General features: G+C 48.3%; 1 protein-coding gene across 3 annotated transcripts in view; it reads right to left on the minus strand.

Annotated features, from left to right (window-relative positions):
- Positions 1–3,136: 3,136 nt before the first annotated feature.
- The window catches only part of tom1 (target of myb1 membrane trafficking protein), a 145,296-nt gene continuing 127,737 nt past the window's right edge, over positions 3,137–20,695 (minus strand). For all 3 annotated transcript variants that reach the window (XM_072492035.1, XM_072492037.1, XM_072492036.1), the window contains 2 exons: positions 7,848–7,890; positions 3,137–4,504 (listed from right to left, as the gene is read on the minus strand). In XM_072492035.1, coding sequence (XP_072348136.1) covers positions 4,359–4,504; positions 7,848–7,890 — 189 coding nt within the window. In that variant the 3' untranslated portion in view covers positions 3,137–4,358. The remainder of the gene's footprint in view (positions 4,505–7,847; positions 7,891–20,695) is intronic.

Genomic DNA, 20,695 nt, shown 5'->3' on the forward strand with positions numbered 1-20,695 from the left:
TAGTGACCCGGAAACCCGCCTGCTAAGGTCACCCTCTGGAGTGTGTCTCTGCGATGGTGGCTGGTGCGGGAGATAGCCGTGATGCTGCATCCGTGTCCTCCGCAGGGATCTCCTCTGAGGTGGTGGGACACTGCCTGTGGACAGGCCTGGCTCTTCGGGCCATGATCCTGCAAGGCAAGGGACATGGTATATAGTGCATAACCTGGTCGAGTTTGGACTATAAAGAAACCATTTGAGACTGATCATCGGAAGATTTGGGTCAATATTTCTTTTGAAAATTAGGTATTACCCATTGAATGCACCATTCAATGGGCAGCAAAGTATCACTTAGGGCCAATATTCAATGGTTCTCTTTAGCTGACAGCTAGGAGGTGTCCTCGGCAAATTTCGACAAAGTCTGGCATGATTCGAGGTTCTGCTTGATTACTGCCTGAGTGAGCATCAATCACACGAATGTCACCATGTGGCGTTCAGTAATGGTGTAGAAACGATTATCTTAGCACAAGTTCAACTTCGAACTGCCGTGAGATTCCCCATGCAAATGTTAGAATAGGTTTGGAATTTTCCACATCATTTTTAAAAAATGGCTAAATTGCAAAATCAGTTTTGAAGATGTCACCTGAGAAATACTGATTTTACTTTTTTGAAATTTAGAGTACCCATTTAATTTTTTCCAATTAAGGGGCAATTTAGCGTGGCCAAACCACCTACCCTGCACATCTTTGGGTCATGGGGGCGAAACCCACGCAAACACGGGGAGAATGTGCAAACTCCACACGGACAGTGACCCAGAGCCGGGATCGAACCTGGGACATCGGTGCCGAGAGGCCGCAGTGCTAACCACTGCGCCACCCCATGCTGCCCCGGAAATACTGATTTCACGAATAGATTTTCCAAACAACATTCAACAGCTCGATTATTCTGATCAATACAAACAGAAGCAGGCTAATTTCCATCCATCCTACTTCATCGCCCCCGCCCTGATGGAATGACCATTTACCCTTCCGCTCTCTGTTCAAACTGGATTGAAACATATAAGATCCTGAGGGGTCTTGACAGGGTCGATGTGGAGGATGTTTCCTCTTGTGGTAGAATCGAGTACAAAAGGTGACAGATTTTTAAAAAAAAGGGGGGGGGGTTGCTGCTTTAGGACAGAGATGAGGAGAATGTTTTTCTGAGGATTCAGAGTCTTTGGAACTTTTACAGATTCACAGAATAATACAGTGCAGAAGAGGCATTCGGCCCATCGGGTCTGTACCGACACCTACCTAATCCCATTTGCCAGCACTTGGCCCATAGTCTTATATGTTAGGACGCACCAAGTGCTCATCCAGGTACTTTTTAAAGGATGTGAGGCAACCCGCCTCTACCCCCCTCCCAGGCAGCGCGTCCCAGACCCGCCTCTACCCCCCTCCCAGACCCTCACCACCCTCTGGGTAAAAAAAACCTTTTCCTTAAATCCCCCCTAAACCTCCCACCCCTCACCATTGGGATGGTGGGCACCTCTGTAGCAGGGGAGTAGATTCAGTAATAAGGGAGAGTGTACATGGAGATATGGGAGGGGATTAAATGGGTGGGTAGTCAGTGATAGGGGAGAGTGTACATGGTGGTGTGGGAGGGGCGTGAATGGGGGGGGGGTAGAGTCAGTGATAGGGGAGAGTGTACATGGGGGTGTGGGAGGGGAGTGAATGGGGGGGGGGTAGAGTCAGTGACAGGGGAGAGTGTACATGGGGGTGTGGGAGGGGAGTGAATGGGGGGGTAGAGTCAGTGATAGGGGAGAGCGTACATGGGGGTGTGGGAGGGGAGTGAATGGGGGAGTAGAGTCAGTGATAGGGGAGCGTGTACATGGGGATGTGGGAGGGGAGTGAATGGTGGGTAGAGTCAGTGATAGGGGAGAGTGTACATGGGGATGTGGGAGGGGAGTGAATGGTGGGTAGAGTCAGTGATAGGGGAGAGTGTACATGGGGATGTGGGAGGGGAGTGAATGGGGGGTAGAGTCAGTGATAGGGGAGTGTACACATGGGGCTGTGGGAGGGGAGTGAATGGGGGGTAGAGTCAGGGATAGGGGAGAGTGTACATGGGGGGGTGGGAGGGGAGTGAAGAGAGGGTAGAGTCAGTGATAGGGGAGAGTGTACATGGGGGGGTGGGGGGGGGGGAAGTGTATGGGTGAGTAGAGTCAGTGATAGGGGAGAGTGTACATGGGGATGTGGGGGGGGGGGGGGGAGTGAATGGGTGGGTAGGGTCAGTGATAGGGGAGAGTGAACATGGGGGTGTGGGAGGGGATTAAATGGGTGGATAGAGTCAGTGATAGGGGAGAGTGTACATGGGGATGTGGGAGGGGATTAAATGGATGGGTAGAGTCAGTGACAGGGGAGAGTGTACATGGAGATTAGCACTGTTGCTTCACAGCACCAGGGTCCCAGCATGGATTCCCGGCTTGGGTCACTGTCTGTGCGGAGTCTGCACGTTCTCCCAGTGTCTGCGTGGGTTTCCTGTGGGTGCTCCGGTTTCCTCCCACAAGTCCTGAAAGACGTGCTGTTAGGTGAATTGGACATTCTGAATTCTCCCATTGAGGGTCGGCAGGAATGTGGATTTGAGATTATACTCACATCAGCCATGACCTTATTAAATGGTGCAGCATGCTCGAAGGGCCGAGTGGCCTCCTGCCCCTTATTCGTATGTTTGTCTGCAATTACAACATTCCAGTTCGGCGATCATTCTTGTAAACCTTTTTTCTTGTTGCAATTTATCCAGTGCCTCGGTGTCCTTTTCAAGACATGGGAAATGCTTCTTCACAGTAATATTTTAATCACCTTTCATTCTCTATTGACCATGACCTTACTTGCCGATAGTTCAGTGCTTTTTGACAGCTGGATCTCTGACAAGCCGGCAGAATCTGAAATCAACTCAGCGGGAATGGATAATACGTCTTACACATCAGACACCTTGGAGTGGTTGCATTTATCCAATATAGAGACGCAGAAGTGGCAACATTACTACATTGAACAACGTCTAAAACAACACCTGGCCCATCACAACACACTCGCAGAATCTTAGCCAGGAGTATATATGCATGGGTACGCTCTTGGGAAACCTCAGCGAGGCGAGCTTTACTGAGACACTAAAACACCACAAATTACTGGGTGCACCAACACCCACAAAAATCATTTTATTGATTTTGCATTAAATTACTTTTCTAAATCATACATTCTCTTCCCTTCCCTCCCCACTCCCCCAAAATTGGTCTAGGAATTGATATCATTAAAACACTTTGTGCAATTGGGCCATTTTCTTAGGGGTGCCAACTCTGATTGGGTGTATTCCTGGAGGTTTTGTTACATGAGTTCCCACCGCAAACCCCCCCCCCCCCTCCCCCCCCCCCCACCCCCACACTCTCACCATTGGTCCATCCTCCAGGCGCACTGCTCCCCACGGCCAATTGGAAAGAGACTGAAGCCAGATGTCCAATCGGGGTAATCTGGACTACAAAACTGCCCAATCCAACAATTTTGTTCTCCAGCCTCTGGGACTTTTATCTCGCTGGTGGCTCGCAGCAGTGGCCCGGAAATTAATCTTCAGATCCTGGGAAACCCCCCAGGACTAACCCTCGAGGGTTGGCAGCCCTACAGTTTCCACAGCTTCAAATTCTCTGCTCCGTGCCATAGACCGGCCCCATTCTGAAAGCTTGTGGAGGGGTGAAAAGGTCTCACTGCTTCGACAACAGGGTACAGCTGTCAGGAGAAATAATCCCGCCCCATAGAAAAACAAAATTCTTTTGACTCTGACATCCCATAAATCAGACAAAAATGTGGACCGTGACCCAAAGCCGCCATCTTTTATTCCCCAACATTCCCGCAAGCCGCATAACACATCATCATCACTATCCTCGTGCTAAAGTATTTAAAATAGAATAAGTTAATGCTTGGAAACAACTCCCAGTTGAGCATACAAAAGAAAAATCAACAGCGTACATGGATGGATTTGTGAGGTTAAAAAGTAGTGCACTCTCAAATCTGCAGTTTAAATTATTTTAGAGCCTATTCTGAACTTTCTAAGCACCGTCAGCCCACAGCGTCGTTCTGTAATTAGATGGCATCTCCTCAACGTCAGCCAAGGGTCACGCGTTGTCCTTTATCCCTATTATAAGAGCCGTGGTCATTCTAGAGAATTTTTTTTTTTTTTTATAAAACGGGGTCCACCTTGAAGCACAGAATTCCCAGGGCAAGAGTTTGCACTCTTGTTTTCGTACCGCCCCCTATTCAGGAGCAAGAGGTTAGACATTTAGGAGAGGCACCGCTCAGGGCGGCCTCAATACGTTCCTTCATCCGTGGTGGCAGGCGGAGGGCAGTTTCGAGGTTTCACAGTGTAAAGAGGGCATCCTCCGTGTTTTCTTGCTTCTTTTTTTTGGTCGCAGTGACGGAGCCGGGGGTCTCTGTGGGAGGCGAGGGGAGATTGGGCAGCTGCTCCCCTGCTTTGGCTCGTTCCTCCAGGAATTTATCGAATTCTAGGAGAAAAACGTGCTTTACCAATTGTGCCAATACGCAACCTTCTGCAGCTTAGCATTTTAGATCAAGCAAGGTCTGGGCCGGTGTCTGTCTGGGCCGGTGTCTGTCTGGGCCGGGGATTACCTCTTACAAATGTAAAGTATTGAATGTAATTCACGGCCAGAGAACAGCTTCCTGGGCTAATTTGGATCTTTGGGCTGGAGGCAGGTCAGGGGTTGGAGGAGGAAGGAATCCGTATTGGATTTCCTGTTTGCCTTTCCGAGGTCGTCACCTGGCTTAGGCTGAAGCGGAGAATCTTTATATATTGTCATACACAAGATATCACAATCATATAATAATAATCTTTATTAGTGTCACAAGTAGGCTTACATTAACACTGCAATGAAATTACTGTGAAAATCCCCTAGTCGCCACACTCCGGCGCCTGTTCGGGTACACAGAGGGAGAATTCAGAATGTCCAATTCACCTAACAGCACGTCTTTCGGGACTTGTGGGAGGAAACCGGAGCACCCGGAGGAAACCCGCGCAGACACGGGGAGAACGTGCAGACTCCACACAGACAGTGACCCAATCCGGGAATCGATCCCGGGATCCTGGAGCTGTGAAGCAACTGTGCTAACCACTGTGATACCGTGCCCCCCAGGTCAGGTTAGCTGGACCAGGGGGAATCTTTCGCAGTCTGTCTTTTTTTTTACAGATAGAAGACATCTGGAGTGTCAAGATTTTCATGTGAGAGAGAATTCTTCTTCTGCAATTTCTTTTTTAAATTAAATTTAGAGTACCCAATTCATTTTTTCAAATTAAGGGGCAATTTAGGGTGGCCAATCCACCTACCCTGCACATCTTTGGGTTGTGGGGGCAAAATTCTTCTGCAATTTCTAATTCAGACCACCTCAATAAAAATCATCAAACAAAAAGGTACCAGGAGCGTGGATTTAGTCATCATGAACATCAAAGTGAAGAGAATTTGAATGTTGCTGAAAAGAGACATGCCGCTAAAGTAAAGCTTTGCATCCATCAGGACAAATGCAAGAATGTCAAATTCCAAACAATCACAACAATTTATACCACAGGAGAAAAGGGTGCGTGATTGGTTGAAAAGTCGACTTGGGTTGGCCGAGGCGTTGTCATGGAGAAAGCAATAGGGATCTGTAGATTCCCCAAGCTTCCAGGGAATTTAAAAGAGGTGCAAGGCTTGAACATATTTCTCACATTTGCACGTTCCATGTGCATGAATGCATATTGTTTCTAGCAGGTGTAAATGAGCCAATTTAAAAGCTTGCAAATGATCTTAAACTGATTGTTTTTAGTGCACTTAGCAAAATCACATCCGACAGTAGACATTTTGTTTTGGTGGTCAGTATAAATTGCTGCGATTGTTTGAAATTTGGCATTTTTGCATTTGACCTGATCAATATGAAAAGTTTTGGCACCAAGGTTTTCTTTCCTGCAATATCCAAAACAAAATGGATAAAATTAGAAAAAGGCGGGGGGGGGGGTAACCTGTAAAAATCCTTTAATGGATATATCAAAAATAGATACTAAATATATATCCTATAAACAAATTGAAAGTTAAATCCATTGCTTAAAAAGTCAGGATGAATGGTTTCCCATTTTGTAGGACGAGGGGGACTGGATTGAAAACAAATTAAAGCCAAAGTAAAAACTTCTGAAAAGCAAATAAAGGATGAAAAAAGGAAAAGCTTTTATTGAATGAAATCATAGAAGAATTTTTGGGTTTAGTATATTATTTCTGCTAAAGAAGAGGAGATCTGCTCAATGGTATTAAATAAAATATGGACGTGCTGGACATTCATTCGGAACGATATGATATTCATACCAGAACATTTCAGGAATAGAGGGCATATTTTCATGCCAGGTTAGCAACAAATAAAATGGAAAACAGCCAGCACTCCAATTTACAAACTGGTCAGAAGCATGATTTACCTGAAACATCTAAACCATTCAAAGCAAACAAAACAGCATTTATGCACTTTTAACAAGAATCCACGACGTTTAGTTTGTATTTCAAAGCAAACCAGGCTTCAGGAAAGAAGAATAATACCCAATATGAGAGAGAGAGAGAGAGAGAGAGAGAGAGAGAGAGAGAGAATGTGTGGAGACTAATGTGGTGGGATTTTATTGGCAGTTCTTCAGAGGGCTTTTGACGACAAAGTGGTATTTATAAAAAGGGTGCCTTCAACGTTATAAAATGTTGCAAACCGCTTCACAGAAGTAATTATAAAACAAACTTTGACACCAAGCCCCACAGAGATATCACAAAGACCAAAGATTTGGTCAAAGAGGCAGGTTTTAAGGAACGTCTTAAAAACGAGATGGAGGTTTGGGAAGGAATTCCAGAGTTTAGGCAGATTCCGAGAGGGGGGAGAATGGTTCAGCTAACAATGGTGGACTGATTAAAATCGGGGAGGCTCTAGAAGCCAGAACTAGCGGGCACAGGTAACAGAGGGTTGTGGGGTTGGAGGAGTTTATAGACACTGTTGGGGCCATGGAGGATTATGAAAAATAAGGATAACTCGAGGCACTGCTCGTCTGAGAGCCAATGCTAGCCAGTGAACACAGGGGTGTTAGATGATTGGGACATAGGCCTTGTAGGCATAAAGACATTACGTTTCTGGGTAATAGTGGAAAAAAGGGCATTGATCAATGGGGCACTGTTATAATATGTGATCAGTGACAAAGTTGGGAGCTTTCACTGTACATGACACTGTGCTTCTAATACAGGGGTTCCCAACCTGTATTACACCAACAATTAGAATCACAAGGCAGCAATGGTGGCAGTGGAACAGAGACCGAGATTTGACTGTCCTGCGATATTCTCAATATTCTTGATTGTGGGCATGGCCTCATCAAATAAACCCTGAGACCCAGTCACCGACACCAACAGAGTTTGCAAAAAGGGATGTGACTTTTCTCGTGTCCGTTTCCCTGCTGTTTGAAATCCACCCCCCCCCCCCCCCCCCCACCAGCTTAACAACTCTCCTACCCACCCTGCGCAGTGTTCACTGTGGGGTTGCGCCAAGCGTGAAGCATTAAAATGGGGTCACAATGGAAAAATCTTTGGTAAGCACTGTCCTGATACTTCAGGTTTTTGAGTAATAAAGTGGTATTGTTTAGAGAAAAGAATAAAAATCAGATTGAGTTTGGAAGGCCTTGCAAGTGGTGGGATGATTTGTCAATGACATTTCCAATATTAAGAAATGAAAACACTTGCGAGTATTATGAATTCCACGTATGAATTATAAAATGAAGATATATTTCTAAAGATTGATTTTTGTTTAAAAACACAAGAAAATAGAGCAAAGCAAAACAGAATTTACCTTCACTTGTCACTCCTTCAGAATCCTCTCCAAGTTCACCCTTCTAAAATTAAAGATAAGATTTATTAGTCATTCCTCATTCCGTGTTGTGTTTTTCTTCTATCCTGAGTGAGTAGCCACTAAAATTATGAAATGAAAAATGAAATGAAATGAAAACCGCTTATTGTCACAAGTAGGCTTCAAATGAAGTTACTGTGAAAAGCCCCTAGTCGCCACATTCCGGCACCTGTTCGGGGAGGCTGGTACGGGAATTCAACCGTGCTGCTGGCCTGCCTTGGTCTGCTTTAAAAGCCAGCGATTTAGCCCAGTGTGCTAAACCAGCCCCCCCCAATTTAAATGACAGTGAATTCGAGTGCTTGGCCAGGTTAGTGGAGTCAATGGGAATGTACATTCCATGCACAGTAGCTGCTAAAGTAGCCATCGGCACTGATGGGTCAGATACGAATCAGACATCTTACTCCGACTGTTAAAACTGCACAGTAATTTCTGGTCATTACCATCATTGATACAATGTAGAGAAAAGAACATAAGAACGAGGAGCAGGAGTAGGCCCATCTGGCCCCTCGAGCCTGCTCCGCCGTTCAATAAGATCATGGCTGATCGTTTTGTGGACTCAGCTCCAGTTACACGCCCGCTCACCATAACCTTTAATTCCTTTACTGTTCAATCTATCTATCTTTGCCTTAAAAACATCCCAATGAGGGAGCCTCAACTGCTTCACTGGACAGGGAATTTCACAGATTCACAATCCTTTGGGTGAAGAAGTTCCTCCTCAACTCAGTCCTAGGCTATGCCCCCTTGTTCTCATTTCACCCGCCAGTAGAAACAGCCTCCCTGCATCCATCCTATCTATTCCCTTCATAATTTTATATGTTTGTAAAAGATCCAGAGTGAGGAAAATTAGACACCATCGTCCCCAAAGTAACAAATGCCTTTTCGAGCCTGGCTCCAAGAACTGAATAAATCCATTTGACTGTTAATTCAGGTACCGATCTTCCCAGTTGAATTCTATAGGAAATATATGGACTTGCTGGCCCCGCTACTGATGAGAACCTTTAATGAGGCGAGGGAAAGGGGGCAGCTGCCCCCGACTATGTCAGAGGCAACGATATCACTCCTCCTAAAGAAGGAAAAAGACCCGTTGCAATGCAGGTCCTACAGGCCCATTTCCCTCCTGAATGTGGATGCTAAGATTCTGGCCAAGGTAATGGCAATGAGGATAGAGGATTGTGTCCCGGGGGTGGTTCATGAGGACCAAACTGGGTTTGTGAAGGGGAGACAGCTGAAAACAAATATACGGAGGCTGCTAGGGGTAATGATGATGCACCCACCAGAGGGGGAAGCGGAGATAGTGGTGGTGATGGATGCCGAGAAAGCATTTGATAGAGTGGAGTGGGATTATTTGTGGGAGGTGTTGAGGAGATTTGGCTTTGGGGATGGGTATATCAGGTGGGTACAGTTGCTGTATAGGGCCCCGATGGCGAGCGTGGTCACGAATGGACGGGGGTCTGACTATTTCCGGCTCCATAGAGGGACGAGGCAAGGATGTCCTCTGTCCCCGTTATTGTTTGCACTGGCGATTGAACCCCTGGCCATAGCATTGAGGGGTTCCAGGAAGTGGAGGGGAGTACTCAGGGGGGAAGAAGAACACCGGGTATCTCTGTATGCGGATGATTTGTTGCTATATGTGGCGGACCCGGCGGAGGGGATGCCAGAGATAATGCAGATACTTGGGGAGTTTGGGGATTTTTCAGGGTATAAACTGAACATGGGGAAAAGTGAGTTGTTCGTGGTGCATCCAGGGGAGCAGAGCAGAGAGATAGAGGATTTACCGTTGAGGAAGGTAACAAGGGACTTCCGGTACTTGGGGATCCAGATAGCCAAGAATTGGGGTACATTACACAGGCTTAATTTAACGCGGTTGGTGGAACAGATGGAGGAGGACTTTAAGAGATGGGACATGGTGTCCCTGCCATTGGCAGGTAGGGTGCAGGCGGTTAAAATGGTGGTCCTCCCGAGATTCCTTTTTGTGTTTCAGTGCCTCCCGGTGGTGATCACGAAGGCTTTTTTCAAAAGAATCGAGAAGAGTATTATGAGTTGTGTGTGGGCTGGGAAGACCCAGAGAGTGAGGAGGGGATTCTTGCAGCGTAGTAGGGACAGGGGGGGGGGCTGGCACTACCGAGCCTAAGTGAGTACTACTGGGCCGCCAATGTTTCAATGGTGTGTAAGTGGATGGGAGAAGGGGAGGGAGCGGCGTGGAAGAGATTGGAGAGGGCGTCCTGCAGGGGGACTAGCCTACAAGCAATGGTGACGGCACCGTTGCCGTTCTCACCAAAGAAATACACCACAAGCCCGGTGGTGGTGGCTACATTGAAAATTTGGGGGCAGTGGAGACGGCATAGGGGAAGGACGGGAACTTCGGTGCGGTCCCCGATAAGAAACAATCAGAGGTTCGTTCCGGGGAGAATGGATGGGGGATTTGGAGCATGGCAAAGAGCTGGGGTAGTACAACTGAGAGATCGGTTTGTAGATGGGACGTTTGCGAGTCGGAGAGCGCTGACGGAAAAATATGGGTTGCCCCAAGGGAATGCATTTCGGTACATGCAATTGAGGGCTTTTGCGAGGCAACAGGTGAGGGAATTCCCGCAGCTCCCGACGCAGGAGGTACAGGATAGAGTGATCTCAGAGACATGGGTGGGGGATGGTAAGGTGTCGGACATATACAGGGAAATGAGGGACGAGGGAGAGATCATGGTAGATGAGCTGAAAGGGAAATGGGAAGAAGAACTGGGGGAGGAGATTGAGGAGGGGCTGTGGGCTGATGCCCTACGTAGGGTAAACTCATCGTCCTCGTGTGCCAGGCTAAGCCTGATACAATTTAAGGTGTTACACAGGGCGCATATGACTGGAGCACGGCTTAGTAAATTTTTGGGGGTAGAGGATAGGTGTGCAAGATGCTCGAGAGGCCCAGCGAATCACACCCACATGTTCTGGTCATGCCCGGCACTACAGGGGTTCTGGGTGGGGGTGGCAAAGGTGCTTTTGAAGGTGGTGGGGGTCCGGGTCGAACCAAGCTGGGGGTTGGCTATATTTGGGGTTGCAGAAGAGCCGCGAGTGCAGGAGGCGAGAGAGGCTGACGTGTTGGCCTTTGCGTCCCTAGTAGCCCGGCGCAGGATATTGTTAATGTGGAAGGAAGCCAAGCCCCCGGGTGTGGAGGCCTGGATAAACGACATGGCAGGGTTTATAAAGTTAGAACGGATTAAGTTTGTGTTAAGAGGTTCGGCTCAGGGGTTCACCAGGCAGTGGCAACCGTTCGTCGATTACCTCACAGAAAGATAGAGGGAATGGAAAAGAAGTAGACAACAGCAGCAACCCAGGGGGGAGGGGGGGGGGGAAAAGGGGGAGGAATCGGACGGACTCTCAGGGATGTTATTGTATATGTATAGGTATTTGTTATAGGTAATTGTATATTGGATTGTTGGATTGTATTTTTGGAGAGTATTTATTTTGGACAAGGCAGTTGCCATTTAGTTTTGTTTTTGTTTATATATTATTTATTTATTTGTTTAAAACTGGCCACTGTTATTTAGATTGCTTTATTGTTGGGTAAAAGAAACACTACGTACTGTTATGTTTGGCCAAAAATCTTGAATAAAATATATTTTTTTAAAAAAAATTCAGGTACCGATCAGCATTAAAAGTCAAACCCACACCCACATAGGCTTCACGAACACCAATGTACTTTGATGTCGCTTTAAATCCCGTGCCTCCATGGAGCTAATCTGAACTTGGAGGGACAACCCTTTCCTCTCCCAAATAAACAGAGCCTGCGTGGGTTTCCTCCGGGTGCTCCGGTTTCCTCCGGGTGCTCCGGTTTCCTCCCACAAGTCCTGAAAGACGTGCTGTTAGGCGAATTGGCCATTCTGAATTCTCCCTCAGTATACCCGAACAGGCGCCGGAGTGTGGCGACTAGGGGCTTTTCACAGTAACTTCATTGCAGTGTTTTGTTTTTTTTTTAAATTTAGAGTATCCAATTCATTTTTTCCAATTAAGGGGCAATTTAGCGTGGCCAATCCACCTCGCCTGCACATCTTTGGGTTGTGGGGGCGAAACCCACGCAGACACAGGGAGCCTGTGCAAGCTCCACACGGACAGGTGACCCAGAGCCGGGATCGAACCTGGGACCTTGGCACCATGAGGCAACAGGGCTAACCCACTGCGCCACCGTGCTGCACTTTCATTGTAGTGTTAATGTAAGCCAACTTGTGACATTAATAAAGATCATTATTATTAAACACCCGCATTCAGCAAAAGCTCTACAGTGATGGTGCGTCAGAGCAGATTAGTAACACTGGCCTTAACTTAGCCCATTCAGTTAGCACAGTGGTGCAGTGGGTTAGCCCTGCTGCCTCACAGCGCCAAGGCCCAAGTTTCGATTCGTGCCTTTCATTGCCCTCTGGATCGGTCTATGGTTTCCCCCCCGCCCCCCCCCCCCCCGGGTTGCACAGTCTTTTGGTAACTCATCTATCTTGGTGTTTTTAAAAAAATCCAAAAAATTCTTAGTTGGCCTCGAACAGGTTTTGGAACAGACGGACAAACTGTCCCCAAGTATCCAGGAAGCCTTCCTCTGACCCTCGGGTGGCGTACTTAATCTTCTCCAGGTGGAGAAATTCCAAAAGGTCAGCGAGCCAGTCTGCAGCTTGTAGCCACCTGGGTTGGCCAATTCCCGACGTAAAATGGAGAACAGCAAAGGCTGAAGGGAAATTCAGCCAACACAGGCAAAAACTAGCAGGTGCAAGTTACTGTGTATTAGACTCTGCAAAAGCCCAGACAGCATCGATACAAGCAGCCATCTGCATAATAATGTAACGGCCATCTACATACTAATGAGCGATCCCCGGGAACAATCGAAACATTTGAGATAAACAAGGCCAAGCCAGACTCCTCGGCGCCAGCAGGAGCCAACCACAAAAGAGGTTACGGACACCTAAAGGCCGCCCATCGATCAGGGAACAGCTCCAGTATTGGAGAAATCGAACCAAGCGATTGGAACGAAGTCCAATCACTTGAAACCAGGTACGGGGTCCGCCCCGAAAGGCGGGAAGCCCCTGGGGACTATAAAAAGCCCCCAAGTTCAAATCGTCCTTCTTGACAGGATCACTCAGCAACGCGAACCAACCCTTGACAGTATCCTGTCCAGCTGTCTCCAAAGAACGCCAGTCTCAAGTCAATGCTCGCTACGAGATAGGCGCTCCTAGCTACCAGTCCATACCAGCTTTTGAATCCCGCAGACTCAGAACCCGAACGAAAGACCATTTGTTCCCCTGACCTGGAGGGCCAGTCCGAAGCTAAGTATTGGCCTGTTAGTGATAGAAATAGCTTAGAAAGTAGAGCATATGCATGAGTAGCGATTTACTGTGTATAATAAATGTGCTTTGATTTGACTCTTACTAATTGGTGTATTGAGTTATTGATCAGTACTTGAACTTGAACCACGTGGCGGTATCATAAAGATACCTGGCGACTCTTGAGCAAAGGTTAGAAAACAAAGCCAATTGAACCAACCAAAAGTTAGCAACATATTACTGCCGACTTCCTGACGGGACCCGATCTAGAAGTGGCTTAACCACTCCGGGAGAATCCAAAAATTTGAATTAGAAATCCAATTGGGAACAGGAAAACCACAAGCGTTCAAGCAGTTCTGATCAATCCTCATAATTCGGAAGTGTGTGTATGCATGCGTAACTAACAGGGCTATAAGGTAAACTGATGGATTTTTTTGTTGCGACAAAACTGTCGGGAGTTTGTATTCCGGAAAATAGCGAAAGCAGTACCCGTAATTACAGCATCGCCTTAATACCCCTCATTCCAAATTTAAAGAGAAGTATTTAGAGAGGAAATATGGCAATGCAACGCCTCATGAACCCCGAAGAATTTGTGGTCGCAGCAACCAGCAGCAGTAGAGTAGGACAGTGTCCCGTTTGGGAAGAGGAAATCAGAAAGTACCTCAAAGGGAAAGGATGGCCCCTTTGGAGCGAATTCTGTGAAAATGAGGCAACAGGTCCCGGGAGTATAGGACATACTTGGTAGGAGAACCTGAGCGAGATTCACAAGAAAAGCTCGCAAGCCGATGGCAATCGTGTCCTGTTTGGCACAATTGCGAGGCACAGAGGAGGTCGTTAGGACACTCCGGAAAGAGATAGAAAGCATACATCGAACGAGCAAGGCCGATGTCAGTGATGTAGAGAAAGAGAACGCACAGTTAAGGAAGAAGTTGGCAGAAAAAGAAGGAGAGGTGGATGATGCCAAGTGGGCACACCAGTCTTATCTAAGCAGCTTCCAATCCCAGTACGAAAAGGCATATCAGGACACGCAACGTGCAGTCCTGGTACGAGAAGAAACCGAGAAGCAGGTAGAGGCATTGCAGAGGCAGTGTAGTGACCTGAAGGCAGCGTTAAGAGCTCTCCATGCTGCCACCACAGAACAAAGACAAAGCTCATTAGACCACGCAAAGTGCTGGAAGCAGATTGCAGAACTGCAATCTCTGCTTTCAGTTCTAAAAGGATTCCAGTAAACCTTTGGATCACAGCTAGATGAGGAAGACGGCCCTGATTGGGAAGAATTAAATGAGACAGCGCAGAGATATGTTCAGGGAACATGTGCGCAGGGAAAGCCCCAGAAGAGAAAAGCGCCCCAACCCCCCACAGAGCAGATAGTTCAGGCTCCAATGAACCCAGTCACCACCCACCGCACAGCCACATCAGACGACACGGAATTTCTGTACACCACCCCCTTAACAGTTACCAATTACGGGACACGTGCGATAAAATCAAACCGTTCCTCCCCACCTCAGACCCCCACCACTTCTTTGCCAGAGTAAAACAACAGGCTACCATGTACGGCCTGGATGAGCGAGAGCAAGTAAAGCTCACAGTTTTGAGTTTAGACCCTTCAGTCGTAGCAGCCCTTCCCGACCCACAGAATGTAGGAGGAGGCACCCTTGCAGAAATGCATACCAGATGCGATCGGGTATAACAGGGGTGACCCCGTAGATGGCCTCAATAAATGCAGACAAAAGAAAACCGAGCACCCCACAGCGTTTGCTGGACGCTTGTGGATCCATTTCGCAGCAGTTTTCGGAGTCTTAGACCGTGCCCATTTGTCCCCAGACAACATGGCCATATGGACCCGCCACCCTTATCTCCCATGCCACAGAGGCAGGACAAAAAGCTTGTGCGAATTATGACCCCTCAGAAGAGGCTCATAATGAGAAATGGGTTGTAAAAGGATTGTCCCGCGCCTGGGAGCAATCTGTTCAAAACAAACCCATGAATAAAAATCCCGAAGAACAGCAGGCAGAAGCAGACATACACACAGTTAAGGCACATCAGAACCCCGCATGGGTAAATGAAGGCAAGAACAGCCCCCCACAAAAGTCAGAGGAGTGTTACAACTGTGGACAGTTAGGACACTTTGCACGAGAGTGCAATGCCCCACAAAAGCAACAGAGAGCTCAGCAGACGGGCTCTCTGAATAAAACCAGGACAAAGCCAATACGTAGCATTAGCACCCATTCAGATCAGACGGACCTGACCGGAACGGACTGACAGGCGTTCGGGCTCCCCCAGTTGGGTCTGCGACACCCTTTGGGATAGGTCCGGCCGACCAGTAGTTGCAGCAAAGATACGGGAACAGCCCATCGAGTTTCTCTGGGACACAGGAGGGTCCCGCACCACAATCAATTCCTCCACCATGTTTCAAAAGGACCCTGCCCACTACAGCCACTATCACCCTCAGCGGCTTTACAGGCCACTCACAGCAGGGACGCATCACAGCCCCTGTACCCATTCAAATCGGCAACATCACCACCAAGCACCCCGTAGTTTTAGTCGATCTACCCCACACAGCAGAACACATTTTAGGCATAGATTTTATGAATTCCCACAATCTGTCCTTTGATCCAGTCAACCAGTGTGTCTGGAAAATGGCAAAATCCGCAAGAGCCCCCGCAACGCTCACCATAGGAGAAGATGCAAACAAGATTAGCGCAGTGGCCGAATTTTGGTTTGACCCGACTACGATTAGCACGAACAAGCAGGTTAGGGCAGTTTTACAAAGGAACAGGACAGCATTCGCGACCCACAAGCACGACTGTGGCCGGATGACTGGTTCCGTTCAAATCACAGGACCTGACCCTAGACCCCAGAAGCAATACGGATTTCCCCAAGAGGCAGAGGGAGAAATCGCAAAAGTTATCGACAGCTTATTAGAGCAGGGCGTACTCAGATCAGTAGCTTCCACTAATAATGCCCCGATTTGGCCAGTGAGAAAGCCCGATGGATCATGGCGACTGACCATCGATAACCGGGAACTCAACAAAGTCACCCCCGCAGCAGTCCCCACAGTAGCCACAAGTCCCGAGACCATGCTCAAACAGGGACTCAACTCACAATTCTTTACGGTTTTGGATGTCAGTAATGGATTCTGGTCCATGCCATTGGCAAAGGCGTGCCAGTACAAATTTGCCTTCACGTTTAAAAATCAACAGTACACGTGGACATGCCTTCCACAAGGATTCCACAGCTCCCCTTCCATTTTCCACCGACAGCTGGCAAATGGTTCAGCCAAATTTTCTCGCCCCGAATGTCTGGTCCAGTACGTAGACGACCTATTACTGCAGACAGACACCAAGGAAGAGCACATCGAGCTTCTGTCCGAATTCCTGGAACTCCTACAGCAGATTGGTTGTAAAGTGAACCCCAAAATGGCCCAGATTTTGGAAAACAAGGTGATATATTTGGGAACAATGATCACACATGGTAAACGCGAGATCGAGCACAAAAGGATTGACTCGATTGCCGAATTGCCCCTTCCCTAGAACGTTACAGCCCTCCGATCGTTTTTAGGACTGGTTGGCTACTGCCGAAACCACATTGACGGTTCCGCCAGCAAGGCAGCGCCCCTCTCAGACCTCCTAAAGAAAGGAGCCCCCTGGGAATGGCTTCTGCAGCATACGGATGCTGTGGACTCGTTGAAAAGAGCACTCACAGCAGACCCCGCACTACAAGTTCCAGACCCACTTTCCCCCTATGCGATAGAGGTAGCAAGCACAGACCACACCCTTTCGGCCGTGCTCCTCCAGGAACGGCACAAACAGTTCAGGCCCGTAGCTTACGCCTCCAGAGTTTTAGATGCTGTGGAGCAGGGATTTCCAGCCTGTGAAAGGCACCTGCTCACAGGTTTTTGGGCAGTACAGTATTTTTCTTACATTTTTTTTTTTTATAAATATTTTGTTGAAAGTTTTTGGTCAACCAACACAGTACATTGTGCATCCTTTACACAATTGTGCATCCTTTACACAATATTATAACAACACAAATAACAATGACCTATTTTATAAACAAAAAATGAATAAATAATAAATAACAAAAATGAAAACTAACCCTAATTGGCAACTGCCTTATCACAAGTAACACTCTCCAAAAATATAATTTAACAGTCCAATATATAATTATCTGTCGCAACGACCTATACATATTATACAGTATATATTAACAACCCTGAGAGTCCTTCTGGTTCCTCCTCTCTTCCCCCCCCCCCCCCCCCCCCCCGCCTCCCCCCGATCCTGGGCTGCTGCCTTCTTTTTTCCATTCCATCTATCTTTCTGCGAGGTATTTGACGAACGGTTGCCACCGCCTGGTGAACCCTTGAGCCGACCCCCTTAGAACAAACTTAATCCGTTCTAGCTTTATAAACCCTGCCATGTCATTTATCCAGGTCTCCACCCCCGGGGGCTTGGCTTCTTTCCACATTAACAAAATCCTGCGCCGGGCTACTAGGGACGCAAAGGCCAAAACATCGGCCTCTCTCGCCTCCTGCACTCCCGGCTCTTGTGCAACCCCAAATATAGCCAACCCCCAGCTTGGTTCGACCCGGACCCCCACTATTTTTGAAAGCACCTTTGTCACCCCCATCCAAAACCCCTGTAGTGCCGGGCATGACCAAAACATATGGGTATGATTCGCTGAGCTTCTCGAGCACCTCGCACACCTATCCTCCACCCCAAAAAATTTACTGAGCCGTGCTCCAGTCATTTGCGCCCTGTGTAATACCTTAAACTGAATCAGGCTTAGCCAGGCACAAGAGGACGACGAGTTTACCCTGCTTAGGGCATCTGCCCACAGCCCCTCCTCGATCTCCTCCCCCAGCTCTTCTTCCCATTTCCCTTTTAGTTCATCTACCATAGTCTCCCCTTCGTCCCTCATTTCCCTATATATATCTGACACCTTACCATCCCCCACCCATGTCTTTGAGATCACTCTGTCCTGCACCTCTTGTGTTGGGAGCTGCGGGAATTCCCTCACCTGTTGCCTCGCAAAAGCCCTCAGTTGCATATACCTGAATGCATTCCCTTGGGGCAACCCATATTTCTCGGTCAGCGCTCCCAGACTCGCGAACTTCCCATCCACAAACAGATCTTTCAGTTGCGTTATTCCTGCTCTTTGCCACATTCCATATCCCCCATCCATTCCCCCCGGGGCAAACCTATGGTTGTTTCTTATCGGGGACCCCCCCAAGGCTCCAGTCTTTCCCCTATGCCGTCTCCACTGTCCCCAAATCTTCAGTGTAGCCACCACCACCGGGCTTGTGGTGTAGTTCTTCAGTGAGAACGGCAATGGGGCTGTCACCATAGCCTGTAGGCTGGTCCCCCTACAGGACGCCCTCTCTAATCTCTTCCACGCCGCTCCCTCCTCCTCTCCCATCCACTTACTCACCATTGAAATATTAGCGGCCCAATAATACTCACTTAGGCTCGGTAGTGCCAGCCCCCCCCCTATCCCTGCTACGCTGTAAGAATCCCTTCCTCACTCTCGGGGTCTTCCCGGCCCACACAAAACCCATGATGCTCTTTTCAATCCTTTTTAAAAAAGCCTTTGTGATCACCACCGGGAGGCACTGAAACACAAAGAGGAATCTCGGGAGGACCACCATCTTAACCGCCTGCACCCTCCCTGCCAGTGACAGGGATACCATATCCCATCTCTTGAAATCCTCCTCCATTTGTTCCACCAAGCGCGTTAAATTTAACCTATGCAATGTGCCCCAATTCTTGGCTATCTGGATCCCCAGGTAATGAAAGTCCCTTGTTACCTTCCTCAACGGTAGGTCCTCTATTTCTCTACTCTGCTCCCCTGGATGCACCACAAACAACTCACTTTTCCCCATGTTCAATTTATACCCTGAAAAATCCCCAAACTCCCCAAGTATCCGCATTATTTCTGGCATCCCCTCCGCCGGGTCTGCCACGTATAGTAGCAAGTCGTCCGCATACAAAGATACCCGGTGCTCTTCTCCTCCAAGTACTCCCCTCCACTTCTTGGAACCCCTCAACGCTATCGCCAGGGGCTCAATCGCCAGTGCAAACAATAATGGGGACAGAGGGCATCCCTGCCTTGTCCCTCTATGGAGCCGAAAAATGCAGATCCCCGTCCATTCGTGACCACGCTCGCCATCGGGGCCCTTATCAACAGCTGCACCCATCTAACATACCCCTCTCCAAAACCAAATCTCCTCAACACCTCCCACAAATAATCCCATTCCACTCTATCAAATGCTTTCTCGGCATCCATCGCCACTACTATCTCCGTTTCCCCCTCTGGTGGGGCCATCATCATTACCTCTAACAGCCTCCGTATATTCGTGTTCAGCTGTCTCCCCTTCACAAACCCAGTTTGGTCCTCGTGGACCACCCCCGGGACACATTCCTCTATTCTCATTGCCATTACCTTGGCCAGGATCTTGGCATCTACATTTAGGAGGGAAATAGGTCGAGAGGACCCGCATTGTAGCGGGTCCTTTTCCTTCTTTAAGAGAAGCGATATCGTTGCTTCAGACATAGTCGGGGGCAGTTGTCCCCTTTCCTTTGCCTCATTAAAGGTCCTCGTCAATACCGGGGCGAGCAAGTCCACATATTTTCTATAGAATTCGACTGGGAATCCATCCGGTCCCGGGGCCTTTCCCGCCTGCATGCTCCTAATTCCTTTCACCACTTCTTCTACCTCGATCTGTGCTCCCAGTCCCACCCTTTCCTGCTCTTCCACCTTGGGAAATTCCAGCCGATCCAAGAAGCCCATCATTCTCTCCCTCCCATCCGGGGGTTGAGCTTCATATAATTTTTTATAAAATGTCTTTAACACTCCATTCACTCTCTCCGCTCCCCGCTCCATCTCTCCTTCCTCATCCCTCACTCCCCCTATTTCCCTCGCTGCTCCCCTTTTCCTCAATTGGTGTGCCAGCAACCTGCTCGCCTTCTCCCCATATTCGTACTGTACACCCTGTGCCTTCCTCCATTGTGCCTCTGCAGTGCCCGTAGTCAGCAAGTCAAATTCTACATGTAGCCTTTGCCTTTCCCTGTACAGTCCCTCCTCCGGTGCTTCCGCATATTGTCTGTCCACCCTCAAAAGTTCTTGCAGCAACCGCTCCCGTTCCTTACTCTCCTGCTTCCCTTTATGTGCCCTTATTGATATCAGCTCCCCTCTAACCACCGCCTTCAACGCCTCCCAGACCACTCCCACCTGGACCTCCCCATTATCATTGAGTTCCAAGTACTTTTCAATGCACCCCCTCACCCTTAGACACCCCCCTCATCTGCCATTAGTCCCATGTCCATTCTCTAGGGTGGGCGCCCTCCTGTTTCCTCCCCTATCTCCAAGTCTACCCAGTGTGGAGCGTGATCCGAAATGGCTATAGCCGTATACTCCGTTCCCCTCACCTTCGGGATCAACGCCCTTCCCAGCACAAAAAAGTCTATTCGCGAGTAGACTTTATGGACATAGGAGAAAAACGAG

Source organism: Scyliorhinus torazame, chromosome 29, assembly GCF_047496885.1.
Source record: "Scyliorhinus torazame isolate Kashiwa2021f chromosome 29, sScyTor2.1, whole genome shotgun sequence".
NCBI lineage: Eukaryota > Metazoa > Chordata > Chondrichthyes > Carcharhiniformes > Scyliorhinidae > Scyliorhinus > Scyliorhinus torazame.